The 14973-nt window shown below is 39.5% G+C and overlaps 1 protein-coding gene across 5 annotated transcripts in view; it reads left to right on the forward strand.

Moving 5' to 3' along the window:
- Positions 1 to 14973, forward strand: part of DENND6A (DENN domain containing 6A) — a 50356-nt gene that overhangs the window by 16314 nt on the left and 19069 nt on the right. For 4 of the 5 annotated variants that reach the window (XR_014712427.1, XM_084634227.1, XM_084634226.1 and 1 more), the window contains exons 4-11: positions 1966 to 2078; positions 4228 to 4308; positions 5792 to 5897; positions 7255 to 7334; positions 9156 to 9218; positions 14035 to 14090; positions 14468 to 14590; positions 14760 to 14855. Coding sequence is in view for 4 of the 5 variants with exons in the window: in XM_084634227.1 (XP_084490353.1) it covers positions 1966 to 2078; positions 4228 to 4308; positions 5792 to 5897; positions 7255 to 7334; positions 9156 to 9218; positions 14035 to 14090; positions 14468 to 14590; positions 14760 to 14855 (718 nt within the window). In the remaining variant the exon portion in view is untranslated. The remainder of the gene's footprint in view (positions 1 to 1965; positions 2079 to 4227; positions 4309 to 5791; positions 5898 to 7254; positions 7335 to 9155; positions 9219 to 14034; positions 14091 to 14467; positions 14591 to 14759; positions 14856 to 14973) is intronic. The other variant, XM_084634225.1, reaches the window with a different exon arrangement.

The following is a 14973-nucleotide window of genomic DNA, read 5'->3' on the forward strand; positions in this document are numbered from 1 at the left end:
GGGTATTGTTTCATGGTCTCTGTGTGTATATAATGTCTACTGCAGTTTCCACGGTATGCATCCGATGAAGTGAGCTGTAGCTCACGAAAGCTCATGCTCAAATAAATCGGTTAGTCTCTAAGGTGCCACAAGTACTCCTTTTCTTTTTATAAGTAGAAAGAAGCTGTTAATTAAATAGCTGTTGAGTCCTGAACAATATGACCATGTGTGTAGTCATTTGGTGTTAATAATTCTAAGGATAACTTACCTTCAGGGCTTGTCTACATGGGTACCTTACATCGGTTTAGTTTGTTAGTTCTGAATGCAGCACATTAATTGTATTGAAATAAAGTGTGCCCACACTGCTTTGTTATACTGGCTTAAGGTACTTTCCTCATTGATCATATCCATGCTTCACTGTTTGTTTGAATTAACTGCACAGCAGTCTGGGCAGATATCCCATGGTACAGTGTTCTGCTGCTCAGCTGTATGCTCTGGGATTTTTCTCAGTGCATTGTGGGATGCTTACTGAAACCTACAGGAATTCTGGGACTTGAGGTCAAACTAACCAAATGCATGATTCCTCTCCTGCCTTCCCATAATTCATCTGTATTTTGCCAGCAACACTTTTGAACTGCTGTCAGGCAACATGGAGGGCACACTGCTGCAATCATAACAGTCATTAATAAGAATAGGATGATTCACATGCATTGGCAGTTGTGCAGTTAGATGGATTTGGCTGGGCATCTGTGAACAGCTTTGGATGCCACAGCAGTATGGCTACAAGTGGACATAAAATGGAGCAGTTACCTTTTCAGGGCATTTTTCTGGAGCAGTTTCATTCAGTTGAGCACCACTGACTGGTGGGAAAGGATAGTGATGCAGAACTGGGAGGACCAAGAGGCTACCGAACTTCCGGATGTGGAATGCTGCTTTCCTATATATCTGTGCGGTGCTCATCCTAGAGCTGCAGTGGCAGAATACCAACATGAGAGCTTTCCTCAGCTTGGGGATGCATGTTTCCATCGCCATGTGGAAGCGTGCCACGCCTGATTGCTACTGGTCAGCAGCCTAATCACTTTGGTGTTGTCAGGAGATGTTTAATGCTGTTAAGGTAGCGCTGTTGTGCCAGGTCATCAGCATCACAATGCATGTGGCTTTGTATGGATGGGGCTCCTGAACTGCATTGGGCTATAGATGGGGTCTGTGTTCCTATTCTTTGAGCCACCGCCGCCATACGAGGCCAAAGACTGTATCAAGAGGAAAGGGTATTTCTCCAAGGTGCTGAGAGGCCTACTTGATCACTGTGAAGATCACATTTTTAATGCATGGTGGTTGGGAAAGGTCCATGAGGCTAAAATATTTAGAAATTCAGGTCTACTTGCTGGAATGAACAAGGGAATTTTTGCTCCCCAAACCACTATGGTCACTAAAGGAGTTAGGATTTCTCCTGTCATTTTGGGAGACCAAGCCATACCCGTTGCTTCCCTGGCTTATGTTGCTTTTACTGAACACTTGAATAAGAGAAAGGAGTGATTTAACTATACCCTGCGTAGTCGCAGAATGACAGTGGAGCATGCATTTGGAAGACTGAAAAAAAGGTGATGGTGCTTTCCATCAAGGCTGGATGTTTTTCATCATTATGTGCCTTGTGCGATAAGTGCTTGGCATATAGCTCACAACATCTGTGAGAGCAAGGGAAGACACCCTGCACGAGGAACGGGAGCAGATGGCAGGGAGACTTTCTGAATGTTATGAACAGCTGGAGAAGGTATATTATAAGGAGGGTTATTTTCTGTGGCCCAAAACATCAAATAGTTCACTTTTTTAAAAAAAAAGTTGCATGTGGATTCAAAGCACTGTAAGGCAAACAAACTGAAGTTACTCTGATGTGTCACCCCTGTGTAGATAAGCCCTCAATTAAAGTCTGTTGAAATCAAGATACCATTATTTCCTTTTTTCTTTTCTGTTTTTGTTTTGGCATAGGTTGTCTTGGAGACACGCAGTTTTGTTTTAGATTTCGCCGATCTTCTGGTAGGAGGCTCTCACTGCACTGTATGCTGGACCAGCTGGATGGAGACTTACCAGTTTCCTTAAAGGTTGGAAATACACTAAAAGGAAACATATCCCAATTTAAAAACAGAAAGTTCAGAAGTACATTTAAAATTTAGCACAGGTACCCTAACTCTGATCTGAATTTTTGGTGTTGGTGTCATAATGACCAAATTTAATTTAGAGAAGTTGATTAAGAAACATTTTCAAAGAGAAATATTCATCAAATTCCTTCTTTTGCTGCATGCCATTACCAGATGGTATTTGAACTGTAAAGTATTCTAGTAGTTATCACTTTTATTAAGTGCTTTTTCTGTATATATGCTATTCATGGCTAGATAAGTGGTGTGGTACAGGGGAATTCCACTGATAACCGGATCCACTCCATGGGTTGCCCTGAAAACTAAAGCTAGAAAGTAATCAGATCCTTGGTCCTGAATAAATAATTGATTTGGTTTCTTAATGAAAAATAAGAACTTTTTACTTTCCAAGATCTGAATTCAGAGTTCTGTTTTTCTTTCAGCTATTGATGGCATCACCTCAATCAAAGCTGCACTTTCTGAATTCCTTTACAAAACTAATTCTCTTCATCTACTTCTGGGAAAATACAGAACCCTGAACTCAAGCCTTGATTGATAAATATAGGTGGAAAAGGTTGTGAATTCTTAGGTTTAGGGTAGATGGAAATGGTTTAAATACTTTGTGCTAAAATAGGTTTGTTTTAAGTCTGCATTCTTTTTCTTAATGCTTTGGGAATGTTTTTTAGATTAACTTTTTAACGTGTGCTTTTAAACATTAGTTCATAGTCATATGATTTCAATACAAACCAAAATCAGGAGACCAAGATTTAAATTAGTAAAAATATGAAAAGGAAAGGAAAAACATCTTGAATACTTACTGAAAATGTCCACAATCAGACTAGAACGAAGGATTCCTTGTTTGTCAGAGACAGGTTTTAACTAAGGCTAAGATTTTATCATGGTTATTTTTAGTTAAAGTCACAAACAGGTCACGGGCTCCGTGAATTTTTGTTTATTGCTTGTGACCCATCCCTTACTTTACTAAAAATAATGGGGAGGGCTAGGTCGGGAGCAAGGAATGGAGTCCCATTGGGGGGGAGGGGGGAATTGACAGGCTGAGCCCCCACCCTTGGTTCTAGTGGTTGCAGCGGCAGGCGCAGCCACGGGGGGTACACAGACCCTGCTCCAGACCTGGCTGCAGCCGCAGGATGGGTGTGGACCCCTGACTGCAGCCCTGCCAAGCCGCATCGGGGGGGGGGGAGGGCACATGGACCTGAGAAGCTGCCAGCAGGGTGCATGGCCCCTGCTCTAGCCACCGGGCAGGGTCATGTGGCCCCGGTTCCAGCTGCTGCCCCCGGCAAAAGCAGTTGAGCAGGGGCGTGTGGCTGCGGCTGTGACCCCTGGCAGAAGCAGCCGGGCTGGTGCTGCAGGGTCCTGATTCCAGCCAGCCCCAGTTGTAGGACAGGGGCGCACAGTTTCGCCGCCTTCTCCTGGAGCCCCAGAAGTCACGGAGGTCCAGTAAAGTCACAGAATTTGTGAACTCTGTGACTAAATCACCTCAGTTGTAACATATGAACTGTAATCCAAGTATATGGTATATGCCTCTTAGTTGATTAAGATAATATATATTGTCAAGTGACAAAATTTAAACAATTTTTTCTTAGGTCGGTAGAAGCTCTTTAGTTCACCATTAAACCTTACACTATGTAGCATAGCGCTCGCGCTCTCTCTCTCTCTCTCTCTCTCTTTTTTTTTAAAACAAATTTCAGAATTGACATGTTGTTGTTTTTTTTTCTTAGTGATAATCCATGCCAAACTGTTGATGAGCCAATGTATAGCATTATATTAGACTTTCTGATAGTGTTTTCCAGGGGAAACTAAGTCTGGTTGCAGAAAATTTCAGGGGGACGGGTACAGGGAGAATAGAAACAGCAAGCACACTGAACAAACAATAAGTCCACCTAGTGCTACAATAAGTCCATCTTGAGCTTTTCTGTTCAAGCAGTTGTAGAATTTTTAGTTCCTGTAAAGAGGGTGAAGCAAAGTATCCTTTCACTTTACCAAATATATTAAATTTAGAGTATGTAAGAAAACATGATGTTTTAAATAACACATAGAATGTTCAAAAATAGGGAGCTGTCTTTACTTTCAAATTACTGATTTTTTTTTTTAACAGAAGGACCCTGCATATTACTATGGCTATGTATATTTTAGACAAGTTCGAGACAAAACATTAAAAAGAGGCTACTTCCAGAAGGTAATCAAATGTCTTACTAGAAAAACATGTACAACATCAATTCCAGAGGCCATTAGACTTGAAGCTCAATAAGGCGGAAGCAGTGTCTCATGCTTTTCTTTACAGCTGTGAGCATATTGGTGCTCAAGAAATGAAATATGACTTATCTACCATTGAACTGTAGCTGCAAAAAAAATTGTAGGGCATGCATTGTGTTCTTCATTATAAATATTATTCATAAGTCATTATTATGTATAGTCTGCATGTATATCTCCAAAATAATTCTATCCACCATACCTTTTAGTAAGAGTAGTTCATCAAACAGAAGAAAAACTCCAATAGCAGGTTTGGTTTTTTTGTATGTTTTAGTTTATAGGAACAGAGAAATAGATTCCTGATACTCTGCGAGGGTGAAAACACTTATAATATTGAGCTGATGAACATTACGATGTGAAGAAGCCATGCTAGAAAGTAACTCAGACTAGGTGGTTTATAGAAATGTTGTAAAATAAAATTTCTGTCCACACTCGTGAAATTAAGTAACCATGTTAGTAAATGGTTGGAGAATATTGTTCTGAGAAAACTGTGCTTAATGGCTTTGGAACTGTTTTCGCACATTTTCAAGCTATAGTGTTAGCCAAGCTTTAAATAGCATTCATTTTTATAGGAGGAAAAACATCAACTCTGTTGTTGAATTCAGTCCTTTCTAAGTTTCTTCTGATATTTACATCTCTTAGCTGGTGATCCTCTCCCTTCCCATTATTGGTTCTGATCTAGACCTTTTATAGGTTCCCATATCTGGAAGGTGGAAAGGTGTGTACGTGTGAACCAGTGCTGTTGTGGCTCTACTCTGAAAAATGCTCAAATTTTTGTTTATTTTTTAAAACCCCTTACTCAACACATCTTCTGTGTCTGAAGTAATGTTTGTGTACTTCAGTGACAAATAATTTTAACTACTTTTCACTCTTGTTAGCCCTTCAAATCCAACAAAACTACAGCAGAATTAGCTGAATTTTATTCTGGCTTTTATCTAATCAACAGAATTGTTAACCAAATTCCAATTGTAGGGCTAAACTTTACTCTCACTAGAAGCTTGCATAAGTATAACTGAGGGCAGAATTTGGCTTGCAGAGTATAAATTACTGGTGACGATGCACAAGCCAGAAAGAACTCTGTTTGTCCTTAAGTTTCCTAGCTGAGCTGCAGGTTAGGCTGTTATTAAAGCCACCTGTTTAATTATAGCAAACTGAGCAAGCCTAACACAGAAGCCTTTGTATTGCACACAATCACACCATGCCATTTGTTTTTCAAAGCCAAACTACACTAATATTGAAACAATAAATTGATAGCTGCTGGCATTTATAGGTCTGTTTGTTGTTACTTGTAGTTACACACTTGTTGCAAAATGATCAGATTTCTTGTAAAAACGCCTATTACTACTTTTGGAAGGGACTCAATTAAAATGATTTAATCTTCGATTATTTTGCTGCTTTCTTTATTCCAGTCCTTGGTTCTCATCAGCAAACTACCTTATATCCATCTTTTCCACACTGTGCTTAGGCATATAGCACCAGAATATTTTGAAAAGAATGAACCTTTCCTGGAAGCAGGTTAGTTAATACTATTCTATTGGTTTGGAAAAGCTCATAAAAAATTATAGAAATTCCATGCAACACATGAGCTAAATACTGATGGCATTTTCTAGCTTGTTAATAATAGGAAAAAAAGATTGTAGCTTGCATGTATTTTCCATTTGGGTGGGCTGTTAGTTAAACTCTTAAAAATTGGGTTGAAGACTTATTAGCTAGAAGATTATAATATGGTAGAACCTGACTCCTTCCAAGGGTAGCACAATGCTCCGCATTGAAGACCCTCTGTCCTCTCAGTCTGGGGACCCACCTGCTTAACACAGGTTGTTGGCAGCCGCCGTAATTTGCTCTCCTTGCAATTTGGATTCACTGTCACAGAGAAAGGTATAATAGCTCTCGAGCTTTTGCTGATGAGAAAGGAGAGTAGGCGGAGGAGGCAGTGGCATTTTAATGGCTTCCTTATGCCCATTGGATCCTCTGAACTTCTGGAGCTACTGATATGGGGTCACTAAGAGTCTGGGTTTGCCTTCATCTCCCAGCAGGCACAGCAATAGGAGACTACCAATAATAAGTGACTCATAACTCTCTCAGAGCTTCACTAAGTGCCATAAATGGTCCAGGTGTGAGATACGTTCTCCTTTTTGTCCCAGCTGGTTCTGCCCTGAGCAGTGTCGTGCTGCTTTGTGCTTCAGTGAACAGCAATTTTGGAATCAACTTTCATTGGGGATTTGTAATTTACTGAAGTGTATATTAGCAGGGTTTTACTGTATTGTATCACAACCTTTGACCAAAAAACAACTTTTTCTTCTGTGCTTAAAGCTCGCACCTGCTGAACTAGTGAACAGTATTCACAGCTACAAATTCTAGAAAGCCTGTAAGCTTTCTAGCCAGATGGCTTTATCATTGGCATATCACTAATATTTATTGTTTATCTTTAAAAAAATTTAGTAGCAAACTGGGCTAATCTGTATAACTGTGTGTTCCTTTTACTCTCTCTTGGTATGTAGTTGTACTTACCTAATACAATGGAGTCCTGATCCTAATGGTGACCTCTGGCTGCTACCGTAATATAAATAAAAGAAAAAGAAGACAAAGTGATACTTCTTATTGGACAAATGAATAATTTACAATACCTTTATATTAGAATAACATGCACCATTGACCTTGTCTATGGTATGCAATAAGATGTCTTCAGAATGTGAGGCATACAAAATAGATGACTAAGTGAAAAGGTCTCAGGGGAGTGATGCTGTTGGGGACAAATGTTAATTTAGGACTTAAATTGTTCAGTATGTGTACAAGTAATTTGAATTTCTAGGAGTATAGGATATATAAATTAGATATACAGTATACTTACCTATTTGACTCTGTTTTTCAGTTTGTAGTGATGTTGATCATTGGCCACCACCAGTCCCAGGGAAAACACTAAATTTGCCTATTATGGGCATTATAATGAAGGTAAATGTATGGCTTTTTACCGGGTTCTCCCCTCCCCCATTTACTGTATATATTCAGTGTGTTCTGCCTTGTTTTCTTAGTTAAGATTGGGAGGATTCAGAGTAAATGTCCTGGAGCCCTTTGAAAACATATTTAAAAACAAAAATATATATATATATATATATATATAAATATATATTTTTATTTATAATTTTAATCACTAATATTTTACGTAGAGGTTCAAAACAAATGTTTCCAAAACAAAATTTCCAGTCCTCAGCAGCTAGCTAATTGCTGTTTCAGCACCTTTCCTCCAGAATATACTTTCCAAGAGGTTTTCATAGTGATTTCATTGATGTGCCAAAATATACTGGCACATTGGAGAAAACTTTAAAATATTTAGGGCTAAATTTTCTACTATATGAATGTAAGACCATTCAAGTCAGTGGAGATAAACTGATGGAAATTGGAGGAAAATCTGGCTTGTCCTAGTAGTTTTTCAATATTTTACAAATCTGCAAGTCAGTCGATATATGGGGCCTGGCAGTCCAAGAAATTAAGCAACTTAAAAACTATCCCTACCCCTAATATTGAATACAAAAATTTTTTTAAAAATAAATTTTAAAAGCTTAAGCTAGTACACACTAAACTAAACCAAGCAACTGCAGTGGTTGGATAGGGATAGGAACTGAAGCATTTGGGAGCCACATTCCTTCATAGCCTTGAATAGATTTCATCCATGCAGAGTTTGTGACTGCAGAGTTGCTGTTATCAAATGGTTCCAGGCTTGTGGCCAGAGGCCTGTGCATTCCCAAAGATGGAGATCTGCATGAGACAATTTTGGAAGAACTGTTCTTACTAGTAAAGCAGTGTTCTGTTTTTATTATAACTTCTAATTGGCAAGAATTGGATCTGCCTTATTTTGGGATATCTTCTGTTTTTCTAAATTCTGAATATTTAATTCTCGGATACAAGAAAACAGAATGCTCTTTTATAATGGCTTTATTTTTTTTAGCATTTAGTTACTTGGAAAGTGTGGGAGGCTGCTGCTGACACTTTCAGCTGCATCATGGCTTTTTTCTCCCCACTATGCTTAGGCAAGTACTAGTTCTGTTTCAGTCTGCACTCCTGAGCCTCCGCTCCTCACTGGTTTCCAATATATGATACGATTTAGGGTTGCAGTACTAACAGCTGCAGGTTGTGAGGTCAGGAACTACATAAACATTTTTCAGTTGGTTTTGGTTTCAACCAGTATTTAGAAAGAAGTCTGAGGTTTTGGGAGATAAATTCTCACTGGTAACTACCATTTTAAACTGAGAAGTGTAAAACCTATGTAGGATATTTCTTTCCTAACTTCTAAAATGCCACAGGTTCTGAGCTCTCTGTTTTCATTAGGATTTTTTCTATTAAAGGAACTTTCAGCTTGCCTCTAGTAAAACAAACACAAACCAATCATACTCTTATTTTTAAAAATGTTTAGTCATGTAATATTGTGTAGGATTCTTCAACATTAATATAGTTCTTGTAGCTGTGGTCTCTAGCTAGATTTTCAATATTGTCGGGGGAGTTAAGTATCACTCTTTGAAGTAGAACCGTCTTATTTATTATTTTCCAAAAAGTTCAGCCTGAGGTAGACAGCCTGCATGGAAAAGTTCAGCCCAAAGAGTTAAAATTTGCAGTTATAAGCAACTGAAAACGGTCTTGTAATGGGAAATGTCAGGCAACCTTAATAATAGGCAGTGCTGTGAGCACTGCCTAAAATGTCCCATACTTAGTATTCTAAGTGTAAATTAGTTGGATAGGAAACCTAATTACTTCTTTTTTCTTTTCCCCCCTCCTAAGGTGCGGATTCCAACATGTCATGACAAGCCTGGAACAACCCACATAGTACAGTTCACACACCAGGTAGATATCAGATATTGCTATAATACAGACCACTGAAAGAGAGCATGTATCTTTTGGTTTTAAATTATTACTATCTTGGTGTATTCTAGATGTGTGAATTATAGCATTTTTGATGCTGATATACCAACATACCAGTTTTCTTGCTTTTTTGGATGAATAAGTGAAAGCAGTTTGAGATGGCTTCTTTGTCTGTACAAATTTTAATGAGCATGATCTTAAAGAACTGTCCATTCTAAATTATTTATTTTTGATTTCTAAAAGGGGTACATGTAGAAACAATCTTAAAATAAATGATGAAAAATCAGTAGTACTATGCTGTCACACAAAAAGAGGCAGTATCGATTATAGTTAGGCCCCAGGTTACTGAAGGCTGAACACATTGACTTGCATCTGGATAACAAATTGAAAGTTCATGCAGATATTGGAGCACAGTGTAATATGTTCCCTATGAGAAGCACAAAGGAATGCTTTAGTACGTCCCTTTCAGTATCTTTGCAGACCATCCTTTCACTGCAGTCTCCTGATTTCTTATGCTCTTGTATATTTTGCACCTTGAAGAAACCTATCTGAAGGAGTTCAACAAGTCTGTTTTTCTTAACGACTTCTGACACTGTATTTCACATCTCATGCTCTGGGTTGCATAGCCACACAGGCCATTTAATTTTGTGGTGCTGGGGCCAAGCAAAAAGGCAGCTGTACTTGAGAGAACATACTACTTAAATGTGATATGGTGGCTTAAGAGATGTTTCCAGGAAGCATTGTTTGCCTGAATAGTTTGAGAAATGTCTATACAAACCATTTCTGGATGGGTTATGCAACAATTTTAGAGTGGGCCTGTGATGGAAAGGGAATTTTCTGTAGTATTTTTGTGAGTCCTGTGTTTGCCTCAGTTTCCCCTGAAGGTGGGGAGGACTAAGTCTGCTCTCAGGGTGGGCTTAGAGAGAGAGAGGTGGAGGTAGAGGTATGTCACCTAGTTGTCTGGAGCCTGAATGGGTTATTAAAAAATGAGTGGCCAAGGCCAACTCCATATCAGTGAAAAATTCAAGAAGACACCTGACTCTCAGCAGGGAAGCTGGGCACAGACCCCAGCTCGAGAACAAAGGACTTGGCGGTGTAAGGTTGGGGGATAAAGGATTGGCTTCTGGAATGAGTCTGGGCTCTCACCTGGAAACTGGCAAAGGAGGTCAGACTTTGAGAGAAACACAGAACCTGAACAAGGGGTTCACTACAGTGTGGCTGGGACTCTGGGCTAACCAGAATGGACTATACTTTAACCTGCATTTCTCTGTGCTAACCTAAGGACTTGCGATGCTGTGTGCCAGGTAATGAATAAATGGTTACCTTGTTTTTAAAAGGCTGACTGTTTCATTGAGAACGTGATGCTCTGAAGGGACACAGTACAAGCCTCCTGCAAGACTCTGGTGTGGCTGGATTTGCTGCAGTGAGCCTTGAGTGAGAGATGGGGATGCTGGTGCTGAAGGCCCACTCTTGGAGGCCACAGGCCTGCCCCTGTGGAACTGTGTGGGCCCTTGGGGTCCGGCACATGAAGGAGTCACTCCTAGGAGGCTGATAACCAGCTGGGGCATAGACCAGACCCTGTGACTCAGTGACAGTGCCGTGAACCAAGAAGTCAGGATACTTTCCCTATAAACTATTTTCATTTTAAGTGGCTTATAAAGTGAGTGGTGGTTTTGTCACAGTGGTAAAATCAGATTAGTAAGCACCAATTTGTAAAAGGTCACAGAGGAATCATGGAATTTGTTGTGGATGGGCTAATGGTTAGGGCACTACCCTGGGATTTGAGAGACCTGGATTCAGTTTTCTGCTCTGCCAGAGACTTCCTGTGTGACCTTGGGCAAGTCAGTTAGCCTCTCTGTGCCTCAGTTCCTTATCTGTAAAAATTTGAACTAATAATACTTCCCTACTTTACTGTATTTACCCTCATAACACTCCTGTAAAGATTGTGAAGCACTCTGCGATCTGCTGCTCATAAGCTCTATATAAAATATAGGTATTTATTAATTAATAAATTAGATAACCCTTTCTCAATTCTAGGTGCTTATGGCAATTGCAATAAACAAGTAGCCATATTCAGTGTTTTATCTAACAGTTTGTGAATTCAATTCCCAACAAAATAATCTGTAATTCTACTACTTTAAACCCCTCCATTAAAAACTCAGGAGCGTCTTTTCTTTCTGCGCCCCTTCTCTAATTGTGTCCTGACGGCAATCCGAGTGCAGGCTCCCTTAGACCAAGCAGCAAGTTCTAGGGTTGAAAACTCCTTCCAGAAGCTATCCTGCCAGCGGCCCCCTTTTTGATCGAGGGGTTTATGATACAGAGGCCCACTGGTGGTTCACTACTCTGTGTCAGCATCTCCTGTCAGGCCTGACATACTCATTACACCTGTGTCATGATAGATACCTAAAAGGTGGCATATAATATATTACTGGAAGACTAATAACTCACTGATCATTAATATTCTTGTGTGATGTATATAGGGGCATGTACAGAGTGTTATAAATATGTGCTAGAATTATGTTCTTAATGTGTTTGGCAAGCAGTGCATAAGCTCAGTCTGCCTTAGACAAAGAAATGTGTATTTGCTTGTATGACCAGCCTGGTTGTCAGGTAGATACAATGAAAGCACATTTATATATAAGGTAAACAAAGCTATCAATCTAAGAAGTAGGGGAGAAGACAGCATAGCTCTACTCGCAAGCAGGAAAGAGAAGCTTGGTGTGGACTTACTCTTCAAATAATATATTTAAAAGGTTTATTGTCAGAACATCAAATGGTAAGCAGTTGATCAACTGATTTTTATAATATAGTAACACAGTATACAAAGTGTAGTGAGTAAGGTCTTCTCTATGAAAGCCTGTAACACACTGATGATTAATATCATTCTGGGGTGTATGTATAACACTATGAGGAACTATGGATGCTAACTGATATTGTGCTTTAAAGTCTGTAACCAAACAAAGGGAGAGACAGGTTTTCTCCCAGACAGGAGGGAAGGCAGCTATCTACCTGTCTCCAGTGTAAATTAAGCAATATGGAAGCTCTATTTACATACAAATCAGCAGGGAGATGGGAAGAACAGGAAGGGGAAGAATAGCAAGAAGCCCTCCTGGCTCTTGAAACAGAGATAAACTTTGGGCTGATATAAGAGGGGCAAAAAAGTCATTTGAGTTACCCATCACTTGAGGGATTCCAAGCTGAAGTGACTGGGACTGAATATAGGTGAAAAACATACTTAGACAAGGATTATCACTTGCTTAAGTTACACAGTCAACCTGTGGAATGCTTTGCTAGAGGATGTTGTGAAGGCCAAGACTATAACGGTTCAAAAAAGAACTAGATAAGTTCATGGAGGATAGGTCCATCAATGGCTGTTAGCCAGGATGGGCAGGGTTGGTGTCCCTAGCCTCTGTTTGCCAGAGGCTGGGCAGCAGGGGATGAATCACTTGATGATCACCTGTTCTGTTCATTCCCTATGAAGCACCTGGCATTGGGCACTGTCGGAAGACGGGATACTGGGCTAGATGGACCTTTTGGTTTGACCTAATGTGGCAGTTCTTATGTACTCGTAAAAGCATACTTTTACTACTGTCTGTAACCATTGCTATCTTTACTCCTTATACTTGGCATGACTTAAACCTATGACTTCTTTTTTAATAAACTTGTTTTATTTTTGCTATAAAACAAGTCAGTGTTATGATTGAAATAAGAGTATTTGTCAAACCCTGGTTAAATTAATGAGATGCAGTGTATTGTCTCTTTTAAAGGAGCAATTAATTTAATTACTTCTGTGGGTGTTCCAGGAGATGGCTGTTCACTAATTGTTACCTGCAAGGACAGGAAGAGTCCTGCTGGCAAGGCATACAAGCTGGTGTGTCAGGGAATTGTCACGCAGTTTAGCAGTAGCAAAACTCTCATTTGCTCAGGCTAAGAGGGGTAACACGGTAACTCACAATTCTGGGAGTCCCAGCAGACTGTCTCATTGGCAGAGGATTTTGGGAAAATTTGGGATTGGAAGAGTGGTGGGGTTACTTTTCAAAAAGAACAAGGCAGTGGAAGTCAGGGTGTGATCTGGATGCTTGTATGCTGGCTGTCGGCATCACGGGGGCGCTGAGAGCCACAGCAGTGGAGCATTTAAGGCACCCAGAGTTGCTGCGCAGGTGGTGGCACAACCCCTTACTGGTCTGGGTTGAACCCTCAAGGCTGGGGGCTGTTAGTTCAAGCAGCTTAGTTGATACCATTACAGCTGAGACCCATAGAGAGGTTACCAAGTGAAAAACCATTTAAGGCTAAAAGACAAAACCATCATCTTAAACTTCCCCTGGAAACTACTGAAAAGCAACTGCAGGCTCTGGAGCAAGGCTCCTTTAAATAAGTCGAATTTCTTCACATTGATTTCAGGATGAGGGTAGGTGGAGTGCAGCTTCCTCAGCATTTGGCTATTGGGGAGCTGACTCAAAAATCCCCGTTTAGGGGACAAACCCCTAAAAGTTCCATATTTTGTCACAGAAGCCATGGATATGATAAACCCCCCTCTGGCTTATATTTTCTCCTAAATCTTGGGCTGAAAGGTCTTAAACATTTGGTATCGTCCCTGGGCTAAGACTGACAATTGCAACAAACTTAATGGATATCCTTACTTCATCCTTAGCACAGGTAAATAATGAATATGGATATGACCTAGTACATGTCCTGCTTTTCATTTTTGGCCCACTGTCTGTAAACATTTCAGGGCAACTCTTATTCCATACTTCTATGTGTTTTATACTGACCAAAAAGTTAATTTTCTGCCTTTCAGGAAGACACACAAATCTCCATTGCTTTACCTACTGTTCATGAAGTGGATCTTTTCAGGTAAGAATTTGGCCTTATTTTTCAGTAGTATTCAATACTCACAAATCACACTCAGGTCAATAAGAGTTTCATAAAACATGACTGTCTAGTTAACCAACTAATTTTAACAGCATCTTTGCAAATAGTTAAGGCATTTTTTGCATTAAGATGACTAAAGGAAAGTACATCTAACACTAGTTGAAAGTAACTACAATAAGTAGCAAGGTCTATATAATTGAATATTTATTTATGGGGAAACTGTTCTAATAACTTAAAGCAGGTAAAATATTTACTATAGTTTTAAAATGTCCTTTATCTAGTTCTGTCCTTTTAACTGGAATTTTGGTGATAAGTATATTGAAAGTGTCTATATACTCTTTCTATATATCTGTTTGCAGATGTTTCTGTCCAGTATTCTTTCACATTCAGATGCTTTGGGAACTAGTGTTATTAGGAGAACCAGTTGTTGTTATGGCACCATCACCTTCCGAATCGTCAGAAACTGTTCTAGCACTTGTTAGGTAACTATGATAGAGCATCCTTACCATTCAAGTTCTATTGATTTAAGAAGAATATTGAATACCATCTAATGAAGCTCTAGAAATTTGACATTTATTAGTGTAAATTTAAGTGAAATACTGTATCTTTATGTATATACTTAATTCAACCTTCTATATTTCTGTTCCACAGTTGTATTTCACCTTTGAAGTACTGCAGTGATTTTAGGCCCTACTTCACTATACATGACAGTGAATTCAAAGAATATACCACTCGTACACAGGCCCCGTAAGTAAGATTGATTACAGGTGTAAAAGTTGATATTCAGGTCATTCTTGCACCACAACCATGGCTTAAAGTGGAAACCGAAAAAGAATAAATCTAATTTTTTGAGACTTTGATTCTG

This window comes from Lepidochelys olivacea (assembly GCF_965140295.1).
Source record: "Lepidochelys olivacea isolate rLepOli2 genome assembly, chromosome: 7".
NCBI classification, from domain to species: domain Eukaryota; kingdom Metazoa; phylum Chordata; order Testudines; family Cheloniidae; genus Lepidochelys; species Lepidochelys olivacea.